This window comes from Myxocyprinus asiaticus, chromosome 45, assembly GCF_019703515.2.
Source record: "Myxocyprinus asiaticus isolate MX2 ecotype Aquarium Trade chromosome 45, UBuf_Myxa_2, whole genome shotgun sequence".
Taxonomy (NCBI): domain Eukaryota; kingdom Metazoa; phylum Chordata; class Actinopteri; order Cypriniformes; family Catostomidae; genus Myxocyprinus; species Myxocyprinus asiaticus.
The window spans coordinates 32,000,399-32,019,349 of record NC_059388.1 but is presented as its reverse complement, the minus strand read 5'-3'; the positions used below and the strand labels follow the sequence as shown (position 1 = coordinate 32,019,349).

At 30.3% G+C, this 18,951-nt stretch overlaps 1 protein-coding gene across 1 annotated transcript; it reads right to left on the bottom strand.

Moving 5' to 3' along the window:
- Positions 1–8,492: 8,492 nt before the first annotated feature.
- LOC127435240 (protein ripply2-like) lies at positions 8,493–9,823 on the bottom strand. The gene is made up of 3 exons (XM_051688526.1): positions 9,704–9,823; positions 9,501–9,574; positions 8,493–8,658 (listed from the first exon to the last, which is right to left on the bottom strand). The coding sequence occupies exons 1-3, from the start codon at positions 9,821–9,823 to the stop codon at positions 8,517–8,519; spliced, it is 336 nt and encodes a 111-aa protein (XP_051544486.1). The 3' UTR covers positions 8,493–8,516.
- Positions 9,824–18,951: the final 9,128 nt, after the last annotated feature.

Genomic DNA, 18,951 nt, shown 5'->3' with positions numbered 1-18,951 from the left:
ATAGACTTAATTTTCTGTGCACAAAATATAATTTATTGTGTGTTCTCTCTTTAGAATTCGAGGTGAAATATGACATTTTAAATTCTGTATTCAAGAGATGAAATTATCAATATTATGGATTGAAATTAAATTTCATAAACAGATTAATAAATCCTAAAATGTGTGAGTTTTACAGATTTGGGCACTAACACATACTGACAGTATTTTAAATAGTACAGAATTGTGAAAGTTACAATTATTTCTGATGCTTGTGATATCAGAGCGCTGTCTGGGTGAACAGCTCCTGATTTGTTCAGGATTTTGAGCTTTTTCGAGAACTGCAGTGTGTTCCTGGTTTAAGCTTATTCTTATAAAAATGGTTTGCTTTTTATTGATTTCCTGAAACCATGCTGTGTCTTGTTTTTGTTTTGTTTGTTTTTTTGCATATATTGCAAATATGACTAGATGCATTTTTTGATATGCATGAGGTGTGTATTTTCAACTTAAATGTAATTAGTGACTTATTAGGGATATCCAACAGGATAATGTCATGCTAATGAGCGAAGTGAGGTGAGAATGAGACCGGCTGAGACATTACTGCAGTCTGATGTCACGTCTGGATGTTCGGCATATTGGGGAGTGACTGAAGTGTGTGTAAATTACAAACGTTTTTAAAGTTACGCAACAAATATAATGAAGTTGCAATGACGAGCAGCAATATACGGTCACATTTCAGCACTTCATGTTTATAGACAGCATCTCTCTTAAGAAGCACTTAAAGCGCATCCTCGCACGTTCGTGTTAAGAGCAGTTTTGGGAAACGCACGTAAAAAATAATGAACGTTCGTAAAATCGCTCGTAGAAAATGCTCTAAACTAAGACCAATCGTTATTGGCCCAGTTCATTTTTGTGTGTGTAAGTGTGTATGTTTTGCACTGAGGATGTTTTAGAGTCTCACCCTGTAATTTCTGTCTGTTGTTTTTTCTGCATTGTGGCTGATTCATTGATTGTATTTGACAGATCAAAAAAACCATCTTTGGTCTTTCCCATTCATTTTCAATGGTCAGTCAATGACCGTGAATACTAAAGGTGTTGCTTTTGTTTTTACGACCACTTAGACTTATCGGATCAAGCCCAATTGTTTTTTTCTGTGTATGTTCAGATGGCAAATGGAGGAACAGTCACCAAGTCTTGTACTGCTCAGATAAAGGATTTTTATTAAATGAGGAAAATTGATTTCGGTCAAAAATGACCGAATACCATAGGAGGGTTAAACACCCAGAACACCTTAGCAACCACCCAAAATGCCAAGCAACCGCATAGCCCCAACCCAGAAGCCTCATCCTTTCTATGCTGCTCTGCCCCTCTGTCTGTCTGTCTGTCTGTCTCTCTCTCTCTCGCTCTATCTCTCTCTCTCTCTGCTCCCTGATTGGGTCTCTCATCTCTCTTGTTGTGTCTCTGTAAGCGTGCTAATGTATTCTAGCTCAGGTCTGTCTCACCGGAAGATTAATAACTAATTACTACAGGTCACTCAACCAGATGGGCCTTCTGTGTGTGTGTGTGTGTGTGTGTGTGTGTCTGGTTTATTCATGGCTACTTAAACTCATGAATTCATGTGTCCCAAATGAGATGTTAAACATGTCCAGGATTCTGTACCAAATGCTGCACACACACATTTATGAGAGTACTGTTGCACTATACACTCTTTATTAAAAGCTCTTTTGTTAAACACAAAATACATTGTATTCTAGGGATGTGCAAAACTAGATATTTTCAAATCGTTGGTTCCATGAATGACTAGTCGCCTAATCTGTTTTAAAGTAAATAATAAAAAAAAAAATCTGTAATCATTTACTCACCCTCATGTCATTCCAAACCTGTATCCCAATACAATGAACTTTACAAATGGGTTAATTACCTCACTTAAACACATCCTATATATGTGAGATTAATCATTATATCCACAACATAAACGACATATTAAAACTTACATCTGCACACTCAATGAAGACAATAAACAGGTGAACTTGAACTAAGTCACATGCTAGTCTGAATGTGTAACTTGCATTGTGAATACGCCGTTTCCTTAAAAACATGCTACATGTAACACAATATCCTAAACTGTCTAAACAGAGTCACTTCTAAAAGTAGCTCATACTTCAGTATATTCATTTAATGCCATTATTTCATTAGGTTTTCAAGACAGTTTTCTCATGTTGTTTATTCATACATATTAAACATATTAATCTTTAATACTGTATGTTTGATACATATTTAAATATACTGTATACATTTTTACAACATTGTATTTGAATATACTGTATATTGTTTAAAGTTTGATCTGTTAGAGTCTGAAACATGTTTTTTTGTCATTTTGCATATTACTGACAAATATGTTTATTTGTCGACTTTTATGTTGACTTTAAATGATATGTCATGAATTATTGACAATGTTCGCCAAAAAGATAAATATGACTAAAAGAAAAAAACTGTGTGAAAATTAACCTTTTAACGCCGTGTATATTAAATATGATACACAACGTTTGACGGCTCCTGTTTCAGTCTCTGTTCAAGCTGATGAGCCAAACAACCTATAGTATGTAAGTTTCACATGTTTATGGCACCATCTAGTGGTTATTTGTGGAAAAAAGTGGTTTCAATGTTTATATCGATCTATTTAAAATGAAAAGTGACTCTTATGTTGGGATAAATGACAGCTTATTTAAAAAAAAGTAAAAGCGACAGTAATGATTATATTGTTACTGATATTTGAAAATGAGTATTTGCTGAATTTAAGCAACTTGTGCTTGCATAAAATTTTGTATATTATTTTATTGGAAAAAGTCTGTTGAAATCCATGTATCATATATGATACAACAAGCTTTTGAGGAATATCTCTCAATCACCATTACATTACATTCATGCACACCACAAAAATCTCTGATGACTTGTTTAAGAGATCGATATGAAAACTCTTAAAGGGACAGTTCACCCAAAAATGAAAATTATCTCATCATTTACTCACCCTCATGCCATCCCAGATGTGTGACTTAATTTCTTCTGTAGAACACAAATGAAGATTTTTAGAAGAATATTTCAGCTCTGTAGGTCCATACAATGCAAGTGAATGGTGACCAGAACATTTATGCTCTAAAAATCTCATAAAGGCAGCATAAAAGTTATCCACATGACTCCAGTGGTTTAATCCATGTCTTCAGAAGTGATATGATGAGTGTGGGTGAGAAACAGATCAATATTTAAGTCCCTTTTTACTATAAATTCTCCTCCCTGCCCAGTTGGTGGCGATATGCATGAAGAATGTGAATCACCAAAAGCAAAAGGAGAAGAATGTGAAAGTGAAAGTGGAGATTTATTGTAAATGTATTCTATTATTTTCTAATTGTCTTGAAAATAATTTGAAAGTTTTACACTATCTGGACATTTTGTAGATCCATTTGTGATATACATAAGTGACCGGTCTCTAAAGATCCAAATATTTAAGAGTGTTTGGTGAAATTCTGAGTTTGGGTAAGTTACTCAAAAAGTAATCCTCTACCAATTACAAATTACTCATGACGAAGGATTACAACAATTTAAAATGTAATATATTACACTACTTTCTTTGACTAGATTACAGTAACTAACTGCTTTGTAATAATGTTTTTTCCACTTCTTTTCGAGCAGATTACAAAGTTCAGTGAATGTAAATATCCTGCATGTCTTGTTGTCTAATACATAGACTCTCTTTAATTTGAGGGGTATTTTTAAAAGGACACTGAGACATTTATATCATCAAATTTATAACTGGTTTATTGGTCTTGTGCGACATGACTGTCCTGACTCCTGTTGTATACAGTATTTACCATTCAACACATTTACATTAATGTTCTGAGTAGATGCTTTTTACCAAAGTGACTACAGAAAGTTTAGAGACTGCACAGACTATACAAATAGGACAATGTTACACATTTGCACAAGTATATTTATGGAAGATAAGTTTACTCTAGTAAACAAGAGGTCAAGAGGTGAACTAAAGTTCCAAGTGTGCACATGCAGTTCCCACAGTCACACAACATCTATAATAGTGTTAAAACACACACTCTCTTCAGACACCTACACATTTACACCTCACAACACAACACCGGCACACTGCACCTTCCACGAGAGTCACATTTAAACACACTTTCATAACAGTCTATAAAAACACCTTTTACAAAGATAACAGCTCAATCTCTGTATTAATATACATTTCAGAGCAAATTCTGTAACTTTGCATTTAGAATGGAGATGAGATCGAGATATGATGCAGGCCAGATTCAAACCTGTGTCCGTATGAGCACAACAGCTCTTAATGTGACCTTACAAAACAATATAGTAACTAGTTATATGTCAAACGTAACCCCTTAAACTCTATGGAGCTGCCAGCAGGTCCACAGGGGGGCGCTATGTCACGAAAAACGTTTTAAAATGTTTAAAACATTAAAGTCTCTGTATCATTTGAAAGCTTAGAATCTGAACTTTTCAGGGATCACTTCTGCACTTGTTACTTAAAATAACAAAATAAGGCCTTAAAACATCCGCACCGCAAATTAGCGCCCCCTAGAGGTAATGGGGTATAAATATTTAAATGAAAATAAAAGTCCTTGACATAGCACTTAAATGGACAAGTCATATATCAAATGAAAGCTCTCATTCTCAGGAATGTGACTGTATAGTTTATTTTGTTGCTCTAATACCACAGTTCAAAAGATTTTCAAAACAATCACAAAGTGAAATATGATTTCTGTACGTCATCTAATACAAACGTCTCATTTATGTGCCGATAACTGCTGCTGTAAGCCCCAAATAGCGATAAACTTTATATCTGCCTTTAACTTATGGAGTGCTCTAAAAAATGAGCCATTGTTTACTTGTCTGTGAGTTTGCTTGTGTGAATAATCCAATGTTATATTTTAGATGTCCAGAATAAAATATGCCATCCAGAAGGAAAAGCATGCTAAACAAATCATCAGAAAATATGTTTTCTGCTATTGATGATAATATCATCACAAAGGGCTTTTGTATTATCATTAAGGGGAGGATCTGAGCTTTCTAACGACACCTAGATTGAGCTTCTAGTCCACTCAGAGGCCGAGATATTCAATGTAGTAATGAGGGTGTTGCTTGAACTGTAAATTAGACTGAATGTCTATGGACGAGCACATCTATGAGGGCTAAAATGTGTTAGAGCGCCACCTACATTTCAGATCTGTATATTGTGATGGAATATGATAGAGAAAATATTTTTTTCTAGTGCTTTCTGTCATCTAGTGGAATAAAATGAGACTTTTCAAAGTGAGGTAGAGTGAACAGAACTAGAATTACAAAGTTATATATATATATATATATATTCTGTTTATCATAAGATTATAAACACATACAATATTATTTGTGAATAATTTGAGTCTTTTTTTTTATTTGGGAGGTTCTCTGAAAAAAGAGACCAATTGTTTGCAATTTGTCCACAGTATGTTTGAATGATGATATTTTAAAAAGCCCAAAAATTGACATTTCTAAAGGAATAGACTAATTAACCAGCCTAATTAACATTCTCCCACACACACATAACACACACTCCAACACCTTCATGCATGCACACACAGCACTTAAACTTTCCCGTTACAACACCTCAATGTACAAACACACACATTCCCATCTCAACGCCTTAAATGAACACCTACTTTCTTTGCTTTCCCACGATCACAAACACACACACTATTAAACACACTCAACATTGACTGAATGAAGACGATTAAACTCAACCACATAAATAATTAAATGAACAGCAGAATTATGAGCGATTTTGTGCACAAATATTTGAACTGTTAAATATTGTTGTATAATCACAAAAGAGAGCATTTATGGTTTTATTTTATTGTTGATAGTTTTAAATTACATGTATATGATTCAATATATATGCATGTATGCATATGTAATGTAATTGCTCATCAGTTTTTTTTTTAACCATGCCAGTAAAGTTGCTTTAGAAGAGTCAGTGTGTCTGGGGAAAGATGCAGTAAAGTGATGAAATGCTTCATTGCAGATCAGACTCTTAACGCTTCCTGCTAACGCCTGTGTAGTTCACGACCCCACAACTCAAGATCTCTCCTCTAAAGTCTGCACTGATTTACATGCAAACATGCACAAACTCTTTAGTAAGTAATCTGAGCATGGATAGATGTTTGAATATCATATTCTGTGTTTATATTCCTAAAATATTTTTATTGAAAATAATTTCAGTGTTAGTTCAGAGGGAAAATCTTTAGAAAACGGTCACTTGCTCTGTCAATAAAAACAACTATGCTATAATAGATAAATAAACACAACATAAAATATCACATATCATTACTCAGAGGAGGTGATTATCTTTCAAACCAGTCCACACACAAGGTAATCAGATGTATAGATCATTAGATAATCCACATGAAGCACAATGTTACATATGGCCACCAGGAGATGGCGCCAAATACATGACACAGATTCAATGATGACTCAAATGACACAGAATGAAACTCATTCAGTGAAATCTCATTACTAAAATCATGTCTGCATGCTATACAAACCTTTAGTCATTGTTGTGTTTGCATGTGTAATTAGTTCTTATGTACAATTATTATGTTTTATTTGTTTGGAGAGGCTTTTGGACACTATGATAAATTATATTTCTAATGTTATAACTTTTGATTGCTTTGTCGTATCAACACTAAATGTCTCTCAGATACTGTTGACATGATTAAGAACAAAACAAAAGCAGTTTTTTGGAGCCACCTTATTTACACCCAGAGATATATAATGTCAAATCAGAAAAATAAGAAAAGAATTGGCTAGATTTTTTTGTGATTTTTCAGCAGAGGCAAAATCTATATCATTCTATTTAAATTAAAATGTCTTTTACAATGATACCAAACACTTGACCCTCCTTTTTTTTTTTTTTTTTTTTTTTTTGTGTCAAGTTATAAGCCTTTAATTTTGGGTATGACACTGAAACAGGACATTTTTAAAAACACCTTCAGAGCTTAAAGGGTTATTTAATTGAATAGCATAAATCAATATTGGTACAAATATAAATTATATATATATATATATATATATATATATATAATGATTGAATAAATATTGTATCTAAATAATTTTAAATAAAATATATAAATTAATAAAATATATTAATAAATATAATTATTCAGATAAAGTAGTTAGAACAGGTTTTTTTTTTTTTTTTTCACTTTTCAATGCCAAGGACCCCCAATATACCCTTGATACCCTTCCAAAGGACCCCGCTTTGTACAATATACAATCAGCTTTATGTTTTCATGTATAAAGACCTAATTTTACAGTGTAAACAAAATGTACAAAGATAACATGTTAGTAAAATTTAATAATTGGCTTTTATGTTGTCATTGTACTAAAAAGCAAAAAAAAAAAAAAATATATATATATATATATATATATATATATATATATATTTATTTTATTTTTATTTTTTTTTAAGTAACAATGTATATATTTTCTTTTATTTCCACTATTACTTTTTATATAAACCTGAAGAGAATTGTTTTCAATTAAATTCAAATGTATTTGTGTAGTATGTTCACAATAAAACACACTTTCAAAGCAGCTTCACTGAGAATATGCCCTATAAACCCCAGTGAGCAATCTAAAGGTGACAGCTAAAGGTTCAAGAAATATTTTTACATCACAAACCTACATGCAGATTTTTTCATTATTATTTATTACGGTTAAAAACTATGTCTGTCAATAGAATAAGATAATCATGATTAAGCTCAAGATTTCCAACCAGTCTATTTGTTTGTGTGTTTTAATATATATATATATATATATACATATATATATTCTTATTTAAAAAAAAAAACAATATTCCGCAGACCCCCTAGCACCCGTGACCCCAGTTTAAAAACCCCTGGATTTGACAATATAAAAAGTAGCTTTAAGTAGCTTTTTATACTGTTTATTTCCATATCACTGAACATAAACCTTATCATTAACTGCACTATTTTTAATATAATCAATCACATTAAATCGCCAGCCCTTATTATTGCTATAAATATAAACAGTAATAATAAAAAATGAGCAGTTGTGTCACAGCTTTTGACTTCTAGTGACTTGAAGAGCATGTAGTGAATTAGGAAAATTAACAGTATATAAAATTACATAAAAATGGCTGGTAAAGAAATATACCAAATATTATATTAAATACTAAAATATCCAAAGGACTTCCGTCTCAAACCCTGTTATATTATACATTAATTATTAACAGTTCAAATAATGACCAAAACAAAAAGTTCATATTCAAATATTTATTTCAAGGAAATAAGTTACAGTTGGGAGTAAAATAATTTATCTTAAATACTAAAAATAGAGTATATTTACATTTAACTTCCAGAGGAACCTATATATATCTGTTTATATACAACAACTATTTACATAAATGGGCTATATAAAGTGGGATCAGAATTTGGAGTCTATAAGTAAAGCAGGTGTTAATTGAGTTCTTTCTCGTCCTCTTCATCACTGTCTGAGTCCTCAAACAGGCAGATGGTGGCCTGAACCGGATAATTCTTCAGGAGAATCTCAGCATCCTGGTACAAATAATCAAAACAGCGAGATTTGGGCCAGAATAACCTGCAGAGATAGAGTTTAAACTTGAGTTAGAAATCAACATGTCAAACAAGCTTTTAATTGTCATAGTACATCCCAGCAAACACAGAACGTTCCTCTAACGTTAGCATATGGTTCCCGTTTGGTTATTTTTTAGGCAAATAATAACGTTCTAGGAACGTTCTCTGTAGGTTCTTTTTGTGTAACCAAAAACTAACCTTCCCAGAACATTGCAGGGAGGTTTTTTGTAACAACCTAAAGAGGACCTATACAGAACGTTGTCTAGTGGTTATTTTTAGGTTTTATTTTTATAAACATTAGGGAGTTTTTGATACGGGAATATTTTATGTAAACAATTAAACAATGGATCAACAAAAACATGTATTATTTATTTATATAGATTGATTGTTTTATTTATGATTAATGATTCATGAATGTATGACTATATCAAATAAATGATGAAAATTAAGGGTAAGAGAACGTTAAGGGAACGTTAAGGGAACGTTAGGCGAACGTTATGCATACCTAAATACAACATTCTATTTCCATAAAGAAAACATTCCTGGATAACCAAAAACAAACCTTAAGAATGTATGTTCTGGGAACCAAAAACTAACGTTCCCAGAACGTTCTGGGAACCAAAAGCTAACGTTCCCAGAACATTCTGGGAACCAAAAATTGTTAGCTGGGATAGTACAAAATAAATCACTTTTTCTGCTCCATACAATGTAAAATAGTGATGTTAATAGAGACATTTGTAGCATTGTATTTGAAAAAGTGCCCAATAACACATACTAGCAGTGCAAAATATTACTGTAAAGATTATACTTCAGATATACTTTTAAAAAGGAAAATAAAGTACTTACTTTACAGGGTGTGTGATCACAGGGAGTTTAAACTGTTGTACATCAGTTACATTTTGAGCTTGTTTTTTATAGGGCTGTTGAGAAAAAGGAAGCAATTTAATGAAATCTGTTTGAAAATAACTTTTAATAATTTTACATTAGGGTCATACGGTTCAGCTATATATCTAAGAGTATTTCAAAATCCAGAAGGTTCATTGACGTACCGAATAAGTGTCAGTTTTCCGTGCGTGACGCTCTTTGCTGACCCACGGTCTCCAGGGCTGCGTCGCGTCCTTTGCGTTCATTTCAAAGTTTAATCTGTTTGTGAAAGCGATTCTCTCCATGGCTAAAGATGTAAATCCGTGCTGGTGAGTCTGTTCGAAGTGATGCTCAAACTGAAGTCTGGAGTCTTTATAAACACACGGTGTGTTCGCGCCTGGCACGTGTGATCGTGGAGGTGCGAGGTCACACTCCCGCAAACAGATGGCGAGCTGACACATTTACTAAAGCTCCAAATGAAGAAGAACTCCTGATTTGTGCTTCTCTTTTCATTTTTAGGCATGTCTTTTTTTCTTGATGTAAAGAACAAATGATCAATTTCCCTCGGCAGTGTTAAATCAATATGATTAATCTCACAGCTTTTGCTCTAAAATAACTTAAATATGTCATATTTCACCTTCCTATTTTAAACATTGTATCCCTTTAAGTCTCCAACTCTGAGCACTTCCAGGTGGTTTGCAAGACAACTCTACAAATGCATAAACATTAGAGATATTACAAAATATTCAACTTTCCCGTTTATTCTGATCCATTAATGAGTCAAATGATGATTTTTTTTTTTTACTCAATGCCAAGAGATACAGAAAGACTAGGGTACAAACATTTCCCTGATCACAAAGGAAAAATACATTTGTTTTTATTGAACATTGATGGAGCAACATAATCTGTGTGAAAATAAATCATAACGGAGGGTTGTTTTGATTAAAAAAAGTTTCATTTTAACGTTTTTATCCAATATTGGCCAAATTAATAACTGTACAGTTTTTCATTCAGATGCATCTGTTTTTCACTTTTATTTATTTATTTATTGGCCAAATTAATAACTGTTCAGTTTTTCATTCAGATGCATCTGTTTTTCACTTTTATTTATTTATTTATTGGCCAAATTAATAACTGTTCAGTTTTTCATTCAGATGCATCTGTTTTTCACTTTTATTTATTTATTTATTTATTGGCCAAATTAATAACTGTTCAGTTTTTCATTCAGATGCATCTGTTTTTCACTTTTATTTATTTATTTATTTATTTATTTATTTACTGGCCAAATTAATAACTGTTCAGTTTTTCATTCAGATGCATCTGTTTTTCACTTTTATTTATTTATTTATTTATTTATTTATTGGCCAAATTAATAACTGTACAGTTTTTCATTCAGATGCATCTGTTTTTCACTTTTATTTATTTATTTATTTATTTATTTTTTGGCCAAATTAATAACTGTTCAGTTTTTCATTCAGATGCATCTGTTTTTCACTTGTATTTATTTATTTATTTATTTATTGGCCAAATTAATAACTGTTCAGTTTTTCATTCAGATGCATCTGTTTTTCACTTTTATTTATTTATTTATTTATTTATTTATTGGCCAAATTAATAACTGTACAGTTTTTCATTCAGATGCATCTGTTTTTCACTTTTATTTATTTATTTATTTATTTATTTTTTGGCCAAATTAATAACTGTTCAGTTTTTCATTCATATGCATCTGTTTTTCACTTTTATTTATTTATTTATTTATTTATTGGCCAAATTAATAACTGTTCAGTTTTTCATTCAGATGCATCTGTTTTTCACTTGTATTTATTTATTTATTTATTTATTGGCCAAATTAATAACTGTTCAGTTTTTCATTCAGATGCATCTGTTTTTCACTTGTATTTATTTATTTATTTATTTATTTTTTGGCCAAATTAATAACTGTTCAGTTTTTCATTCAGATGCATCTGTTTTTCACTTGTATTTATTTATTTATTTATTTATTGGCCAAATTAATAACTGTTCAGTTTTTCATTCAGATGCATCTGTTTTTCACTTTTATTTATTTATTTATTTATTTATTTTTTGGCCAAATTAATAACTGTTCAGTTTTTCATTCAGATGCATCTGTTTTTCACTTGTATTTATTTATTTATTTATTTATTGGCCAAATTAATAACTGTTCAGTTTTTCATTCAGATGCATCTGTTTTTCACTTTTATTTATTTATTTATTGGCCAAATTAATAACTGTTCAGTTTTTCATTCAGATGCATCTGTTTTTCACTTTTATTTATTTATTTATTTATTGGCCAAATTAATAACTGTTCAGTTTTTCATTCAGATGCATCTGTTTTTCACTTTTATTTATTTATTTATTTATTTATTTACTGGCCAAATTAATAACTGTTCAGTTTTTCATTCAGATGCATCTGTTTTTCACTTTTATTTATTTATTTATTTATTTATTTATTGGCCAAATTAATAACTGTACAGTTTTTCATTCAGATGCATCTGTTTTTCACTTTTATTTATTTATTTATTTATTTATTTTTTGGCCAAATTAATAACTGTTCAGTTTTTCATTCAGATGCATCTGTTTTTCACTTGTATTTATTTATTTATTTATTTATTGGCCAAATTAATAACTGTTCAGTTTTTCATTCAGATGCATCTGTTTTTCACTTTTATTTATTTATTTATTTATTTATTTATTGGCCAAATTAATAACTGTACAGTTTTTCATTCAGATGCATCTGTTTTTCACTTTTATTTATTTATTTATTTATTTATTTTTTGGCCAAATTAATAACTGTTCAGTTTTTCATTCATATGCATCTGTTTTTCACTTTTATTTATTTATTTATTTATTTATTGGCCAAATTAATAACTGTTCAGTTTTTCATTCAGATGCATCTGTTTTTCACTTGTATTTATTTATTTATTTATTTATTGGCCAAATTAATAACTGTTCAGTTTTTCATTCAGATGCATCTGTTTTTCACTTGTATTTATTTATTTATTTATTTATTTTTTGGCCAAATTAATAACTGTTCAGTTTTTCATTCAGATGCATCTGTTTTTCACTTGTATTTATTTATTTATTTATTTATTGGTCAAATTAATAACTGTTCAGTTTTTCATTCAGATGCATCTGTTTTTCACTTGTATTTATTTATTTATTTATTTATTGGCCAAATTAATAACTGTTCAGTTTTTCATTCAGATGCATCTGTTTTTCACTTGTATTTATTTATTTATTTATTTATTGGTCAAATTAATAACTGTTCAGTTTTTCATTCAGATGCATCTGTTTTTCACTTGTATTTATTTATTTATTTATTTATTGGCCAAATTAATAACTGTTCAGTTTTTCATTCAGATGCGTCTGTTTTTCACTTGTATTTATTTATTTATTTATTTATTTATTTATTGGCCAAATTAATAACTGTTCAGTTTTTCATTCAGATGCATCTGTTTTTCACTTGTATTTATTTATTTATTTATTTATTTTTTGGCCAAATTAATAACTGTTCAGTTTTTCATTCAGATGCATCTGTTTTTCACTTGTATTTATTTATTTATTTATTTATTGGCCAAATTAATAACTGTTCAGTTTTTCATTCAGATGCGTCTGTTTTTCACTTGTATTTATTTATTTATTTATTTATTTATTTATTGGCCAAATTAATAACTGTTCAGTTTTTCATTCAGATGCATCTGTTTTTCACTTGTATTTATTTATTTATTTATTTATTTATTTATTGGCCAAATTAATAACTGTTCAGTTTTTCATTCAGATGCATCTGTTTTTCACTTGTATTTATTTATTTATTTATTTATTGGCCAAATTAATAACTGTTCAGTTTTTCATTCAGATGCATCTGTTTTTCACTTTTATTTATTTATTTATTTATTTATTGGCCAAATTAATAACTGTTCAGTTTTTCATTCAGATGCATCTGTTTTTCACTTGTATTTATTTATTTATTTATTTATTGGCCAAATTAATAACTGTTCAGTTTTTCATTCAGATGCATCTGTTTTTCACTTGTATTTATTTATTTATTTATTTATTGGTCAAATTAATAACTGTTCAGTTTTTCATTCAGATGCATCTGTTTTTCACTTGTATTTATTTATTTATTTATTTATTGGCCAAATTAATAACTGTTCAGTTTTTCATTCAGATGCATCTGTTTTTCACTTGTATTTATTTATTTATTTATTTATTGGCCAAATTAATAACTGTTCAGTTTTTCATTCAGATGCATCTGTTTTTCACTTGTATTTATTTATTTATTTATTTATTTTTTGGCCAAATTAATAACTGTTCAGTTTTTCATTCAGATGCATCTGTTTTTCACTTGTATTTATTTATTTATTTATTTATTGGCCAAATTAATAACTGTTCAGTTTTTCATTCAGATGCGTCTGTTTTTCACTTGTATTTATTTATTTATTTATTTATTTATTTATTGGCCAAATTAATAACTGTTCAGTTTTTCATTCAGATGCATCTGTTTTTCACTTGTATTTATTTATTTATTTATTTATTTATTTATTGGCCAAATTAATAACTGTTCAGTTTTTCATTCAGATGCATCTGTTTTTCACTTGTATTTATTTATTTATTTATTTATTGGCCAAATTAATAACTGTTCAGTTTTTCATTCAGATGCATCTGTTTTTCACTTTTATTTATTTATTTATTTATTTATTGGCCAAATTAATAACTGTTCAGTTTTTCATTCAGATGCATCTGTTTTTCACTTGTATTTATTTATTTATTTATTTATTGGCCAAATTAATAACTGTTCAGTTTTTCATTCAGATGCATCTGTTTTTCACTTGTATTTATTTATTTATTTATTTATTGGCCAAATTAATAACTGTTCAGTTTTTCATTCAGATGCATCTGTTTTTCACTTGTATTTATTTATTTATTTATTTATTGGCCAAATTAATAACTGTTCAGTTTTTCATTCAGATGCGTCTGTTTTTCACTTGTATTTATTTATTTATTTATTTATTTATTTATTGGCCAAATTAATAACTGTTCAGTTTTTCATTCAGATGCATCTGTTTTTCACTTGTATTTATTTATTTATTTATTTATTTATTTATTGGCCAAATTAATAACTGTTCAGTTTTTCATTCAGATGCATCTGTTTTTCACTTGTATTTATTTATTTATTTATTTATTGGCCAAATTAATAACTGTACAGTTTTTCATTCAGATGCATCTGTTTTTCACTTGTATTTATTTATTTATTTATTTATTGGCCAAATTAATAACTGTTCAGTTTTTCATTCAGATGCATCTGTTTTTCACTTGTATTTATTTATTTATTTATTTATTGGCCAAATTAATAACTGTTCAGTTTTTCATTCAGATGCATCTGTTTTTCACTTGTATTTATTTATTTATTTATTTATTGGCCAAATTAATAACTGTTCAGTTTTTCATTCAGATGCATCTGTTTTTCACTTTTATTTATTTATTTATTTATTTATTGGCCAAATTAATAACTGTTCAGTTTTTCATTCAGATGCATCTGTTTTTCACTTGTATTTATTTATTTATTTATTTATTGGCCAAATTAATAACTGTTCAGTTTTTCATTCAGATGCATCTGTTTTTCACTTGTATTTATTTATTTATTTATTTATTTATTTATTGGCCAAATTAATAACTGTTCAGTTTTTCATTCAGATGCATCTGTTTTTCACTTGTATTTATTTATTTATTTATTTTTTTATTTATTGGCCAAATTAATAACTGTTCAGTTTTTCATTCAGATGCATCTGTTTTTCACTTGTATTTATTTATTTATTTATTTTTTTATTTATTGGCCAAATTAATAACTGTTCAGTTTTTCATTCAGATGCATCTGTTTTTCACTTGTATTTATTTATTTATTTATTTATTTATTTATTGGCCAAATTAATAACTGTTCAGTTTTTCATTCAGATGCATCTGTTTTTCACTTGTATTTATTTTATTTATTTATTTTTTTGGGCCAAATTAATAACTGTTCAGTTTTTCATTCAGATGCATCTGTTTTTCACTTGTATTTATTTTATTTATTTATTTATTGGCCAAATTAATTACTGTTCAGTTTTTCGGTCAAACGCATATGTTCTTACGTCAGCAGTTCTGTGCGCGACTCCAGTGTGAAACTATACAGATGTGTATTTGTTTCTATTTTACGTAATATAATAAATAGAGTTTTGCCACTAAACTTCCCATATTTGTGTAATAAAAGGCTTTCGAACTGAAGTCGGCGTTATTGTTCATTAATATTTAATTATAAAGCTTTAATAAGGAGGTGACTGTGGGAGTAGTTTGATGGTGATACAGGAGGTGATATTTGATCTGAAGCGTGTGGAAGTCAGTGACCTGTAGAAGTGGAAATACTAATTCGAGCCATTTGCTCTAAAACACAAACATGACGCGTGGCGATCTGTGACGCTCACACAAACATGACGCGTGGCGATCTGTGACGCTCACACAAACATGACGCGTGGCGATCTGTGACGCTTGAGCTTCTGCGTTGACGTGTGTCACGGTTCATGAACTTTATAAAGTCATAGAAACACTCAAAATAAACTACTACAGATATAAACATTAGACACAAATCTTTCTGGAGTTTACCTGTGTACAGTTGTCATGGTGAAACTGAGGAATTCACTCGCATTTGACTATTTATCTAATGTCCCAAAGAGCAACACTCGACAGGATAACCCAGAATATCCATGAGTTGCCATAGTTTCAGATGGCATTATAGAAATGGAGTATTCACAGTCAGTCTTGATTACTTTAATCAATGAGTGAAAGTGTCCAATAACAGTCGTATTCAGCTGGTCATGTGATCATAACATGGCCGCCCCCATGTGTGGACCCTCTCCATGTAGAATAAAACAGCTTTTATAAGGTCACGGATATGACTGGAGTCTTCATTTGAATGTGAGTCAATCATGATTTTACACATATATTGCAAAATTACATTTCATGTCTTTAGGAGTTAAACTTTTTATAATGAGGAACAAATTACAAAGTGCACCTTTAATTTACGATTCACGTTACATAAGTAAAATAATAAATAATTACTGTATTTGTCCACTGGATGTCGCTGTCCACTCAAACATTGACCTGCAGCTTATATAATCAGTGTTACTGAGTCTTCTGTATAATGTTAATAATACTGCAAAAGAGGAACAGCATTACTCTCTGCGTGATATTAAACACAAATAAATAAAGCAATGCTCCTCAACTGAACTGAGCAATGTTCACAATGGCATACCACACTCTATTAGAGGTTCTAGATAGAACCCTTGGGTTCTTTACACAGCTCCAAATAACAGGTTCTATTTACAAAGATTAACAAAAAAGAAACCTTTTTGTACATGCAAAAATGTTAACTGTCATGGAAATTCGGTGCAGCTGAAAGCCTGAGAGAGCGACTTATTATCACAAACCTGTAGATTTATTAATTCAATTCTTATTGGGGGGTCTGGGTATCTCAGCGAGTATTGACGCTGACTATCACTCCTGGAGTCGTGAGTTCGAATCCAGGGTGTGCTGAGTGACTCCAGCCAGGTCTCCTAAGCAACCAGATTGGCCCGGTTGCTAGGGAGGGTAGAGTCACATGGGGTAACCTCCTCGTGGTTGTGATTAGTGGTTCTCGCTCTCAATGGGGCGTGTGGTAAGTTGTGTGTGGATCGTGGAGAGTAGCATGAGTCTCCACATGCTGTGAGTCTCCGCGGTGTCATGCACAACGAGGCAACTGAGACTTGTCCTCCACCACCCGGATTGAGGTGAGTAACCGCACCACCACGAGGACCTACTAAGTAGTGGGAATTGGGCATTCCAAATTGGGGAGAAAAAGGATTTTTTTATTTTTTATTTTTATCTATTCAGTTGGAAAACATTTATCCATATAAATCCAAAGAGCGATTGCATGTGTCGCTTATATGTATGGATCTCTGATGATAAACGTGTACACTGTAATATGGAAATCAAAGACATTTTGTTGAATTTTGCTTTATTGTGATGTGTAATATTATTCTACCATTTTTTTTAAAGCAATAGTTTTGCATGCCCCCTAGACTGTATTCATAGTTTTTGGAGGAAATATTTTTTCTATTGTAGTGACCATGACCAAGTTTTTTTTTTTTTTCTTTAAGCCATTGTGTTACTATGGTAATATTGTAGTAACCATGAAAATACGTTTTTATTTTTATTTTATTTTATTATTTTTATTTTTTGTGGAAACCATGGTTTTAATACAGTATACTGTATATTATTTCATTTTTATTTATTTATTTACTTATTTAGGCTTTCATAGAATTCATGACAGTTCAATGCATTCGTATATATATACATACGTAATACAACGATCCTCTCAGCCTATTCTTTCATACTTTTTAAACATTCACTTAATTGTTTTACACTATTGTATACCGTAACAACCACAAAATGATGATTTTTATTTATTTATTTTTTTCATTATTAAGTTTTATCACTATGATTTTACTACAAATATAAAGGTTAAAATATGGTTACTGTAGTAAAACCATGGTAAATGTCTTCCCATTAACATCTTTCCTTTCTCTAATCAAAATGTGCCAAATAAAACGATTTTTTTAATTGTCAATTAATTTGCATGTTTTTCTGTGTCCTCAATATCACTTTCCATCTTGTCAGTCTTATGTAATTTCCTTTAAAAAAAAAAAAATAATAATAATAATAAAAAAAAAAATTCGTTTCTTAGTGACGTCATCATCAACCAGGAAGTGACATCATTATGGAGCAAAACCAACAGCGCGAACGTCAGTCATTTTTAGCAATGCATTTGATAAATCCTTTCACTCTAAAACATTTCATTCTGTTAAGAAAAACAACAAACAGAAATCAATATAATAATCTATAAATTTCACTGAGCAATGGCTAACTTCAGCTTTTTATTTCCACCGTGTGTATTTTCTTGTCAATGTGTCACGTAAATCAAGTAAAAAAAAATAAAAAAAAAGACCAGATCTCCAGATATTTCTGAAACTGTGCCATACACTTTAATATAAATACTTCTTAAAATACAAAACAATAATATGGCCTATATTCAGTTTTTTTAAAGTGACCATTCAGCTGTTGTTTACAAATCACAAGTTAATCAGATGTAATGCGCTGCGTTCACCTGTAGGTGTCGCTTTATAGTCACACATCAATACCTGTGGTTTACAGTAACATACGAGACTTCGAGAGCTTATGACGTAAGACTTGGAAACTCTGGAACAAACCATCTTTCACATCAAAAATATCTGTTACAAGAGACCTAAGAAACAGTGAACCATTAAACATCACTGTACACTATTAATTACAAGCAGCAGGACTGACCCAGTGCTTTTCTGAGAGAAAGATTACACTGCACTGACAT

Coding starts and splice junctions, on each gene's coding strand:
- LOC127435240 (XM_051688526.1), bottom strand. CDS start 9,823: ATGGAGAGAATCGCTTTCACAAACAGATTAAACTTTGAAATGAACGCA. Junction 9,575..9,703: donor GGAAAACTGACACTTATTCG/GTACGTCAATGA, acceptor TTTTCTCAACAG/CCCTATAAAAAACAAGCTCA. Junction 8,659..9,500: donor GTGATCACACACCCTGTAAA/GTAAGTACTTTA, acceptor CTATCTCTGCAG/GTTATTCTGGCCCAAATCTC.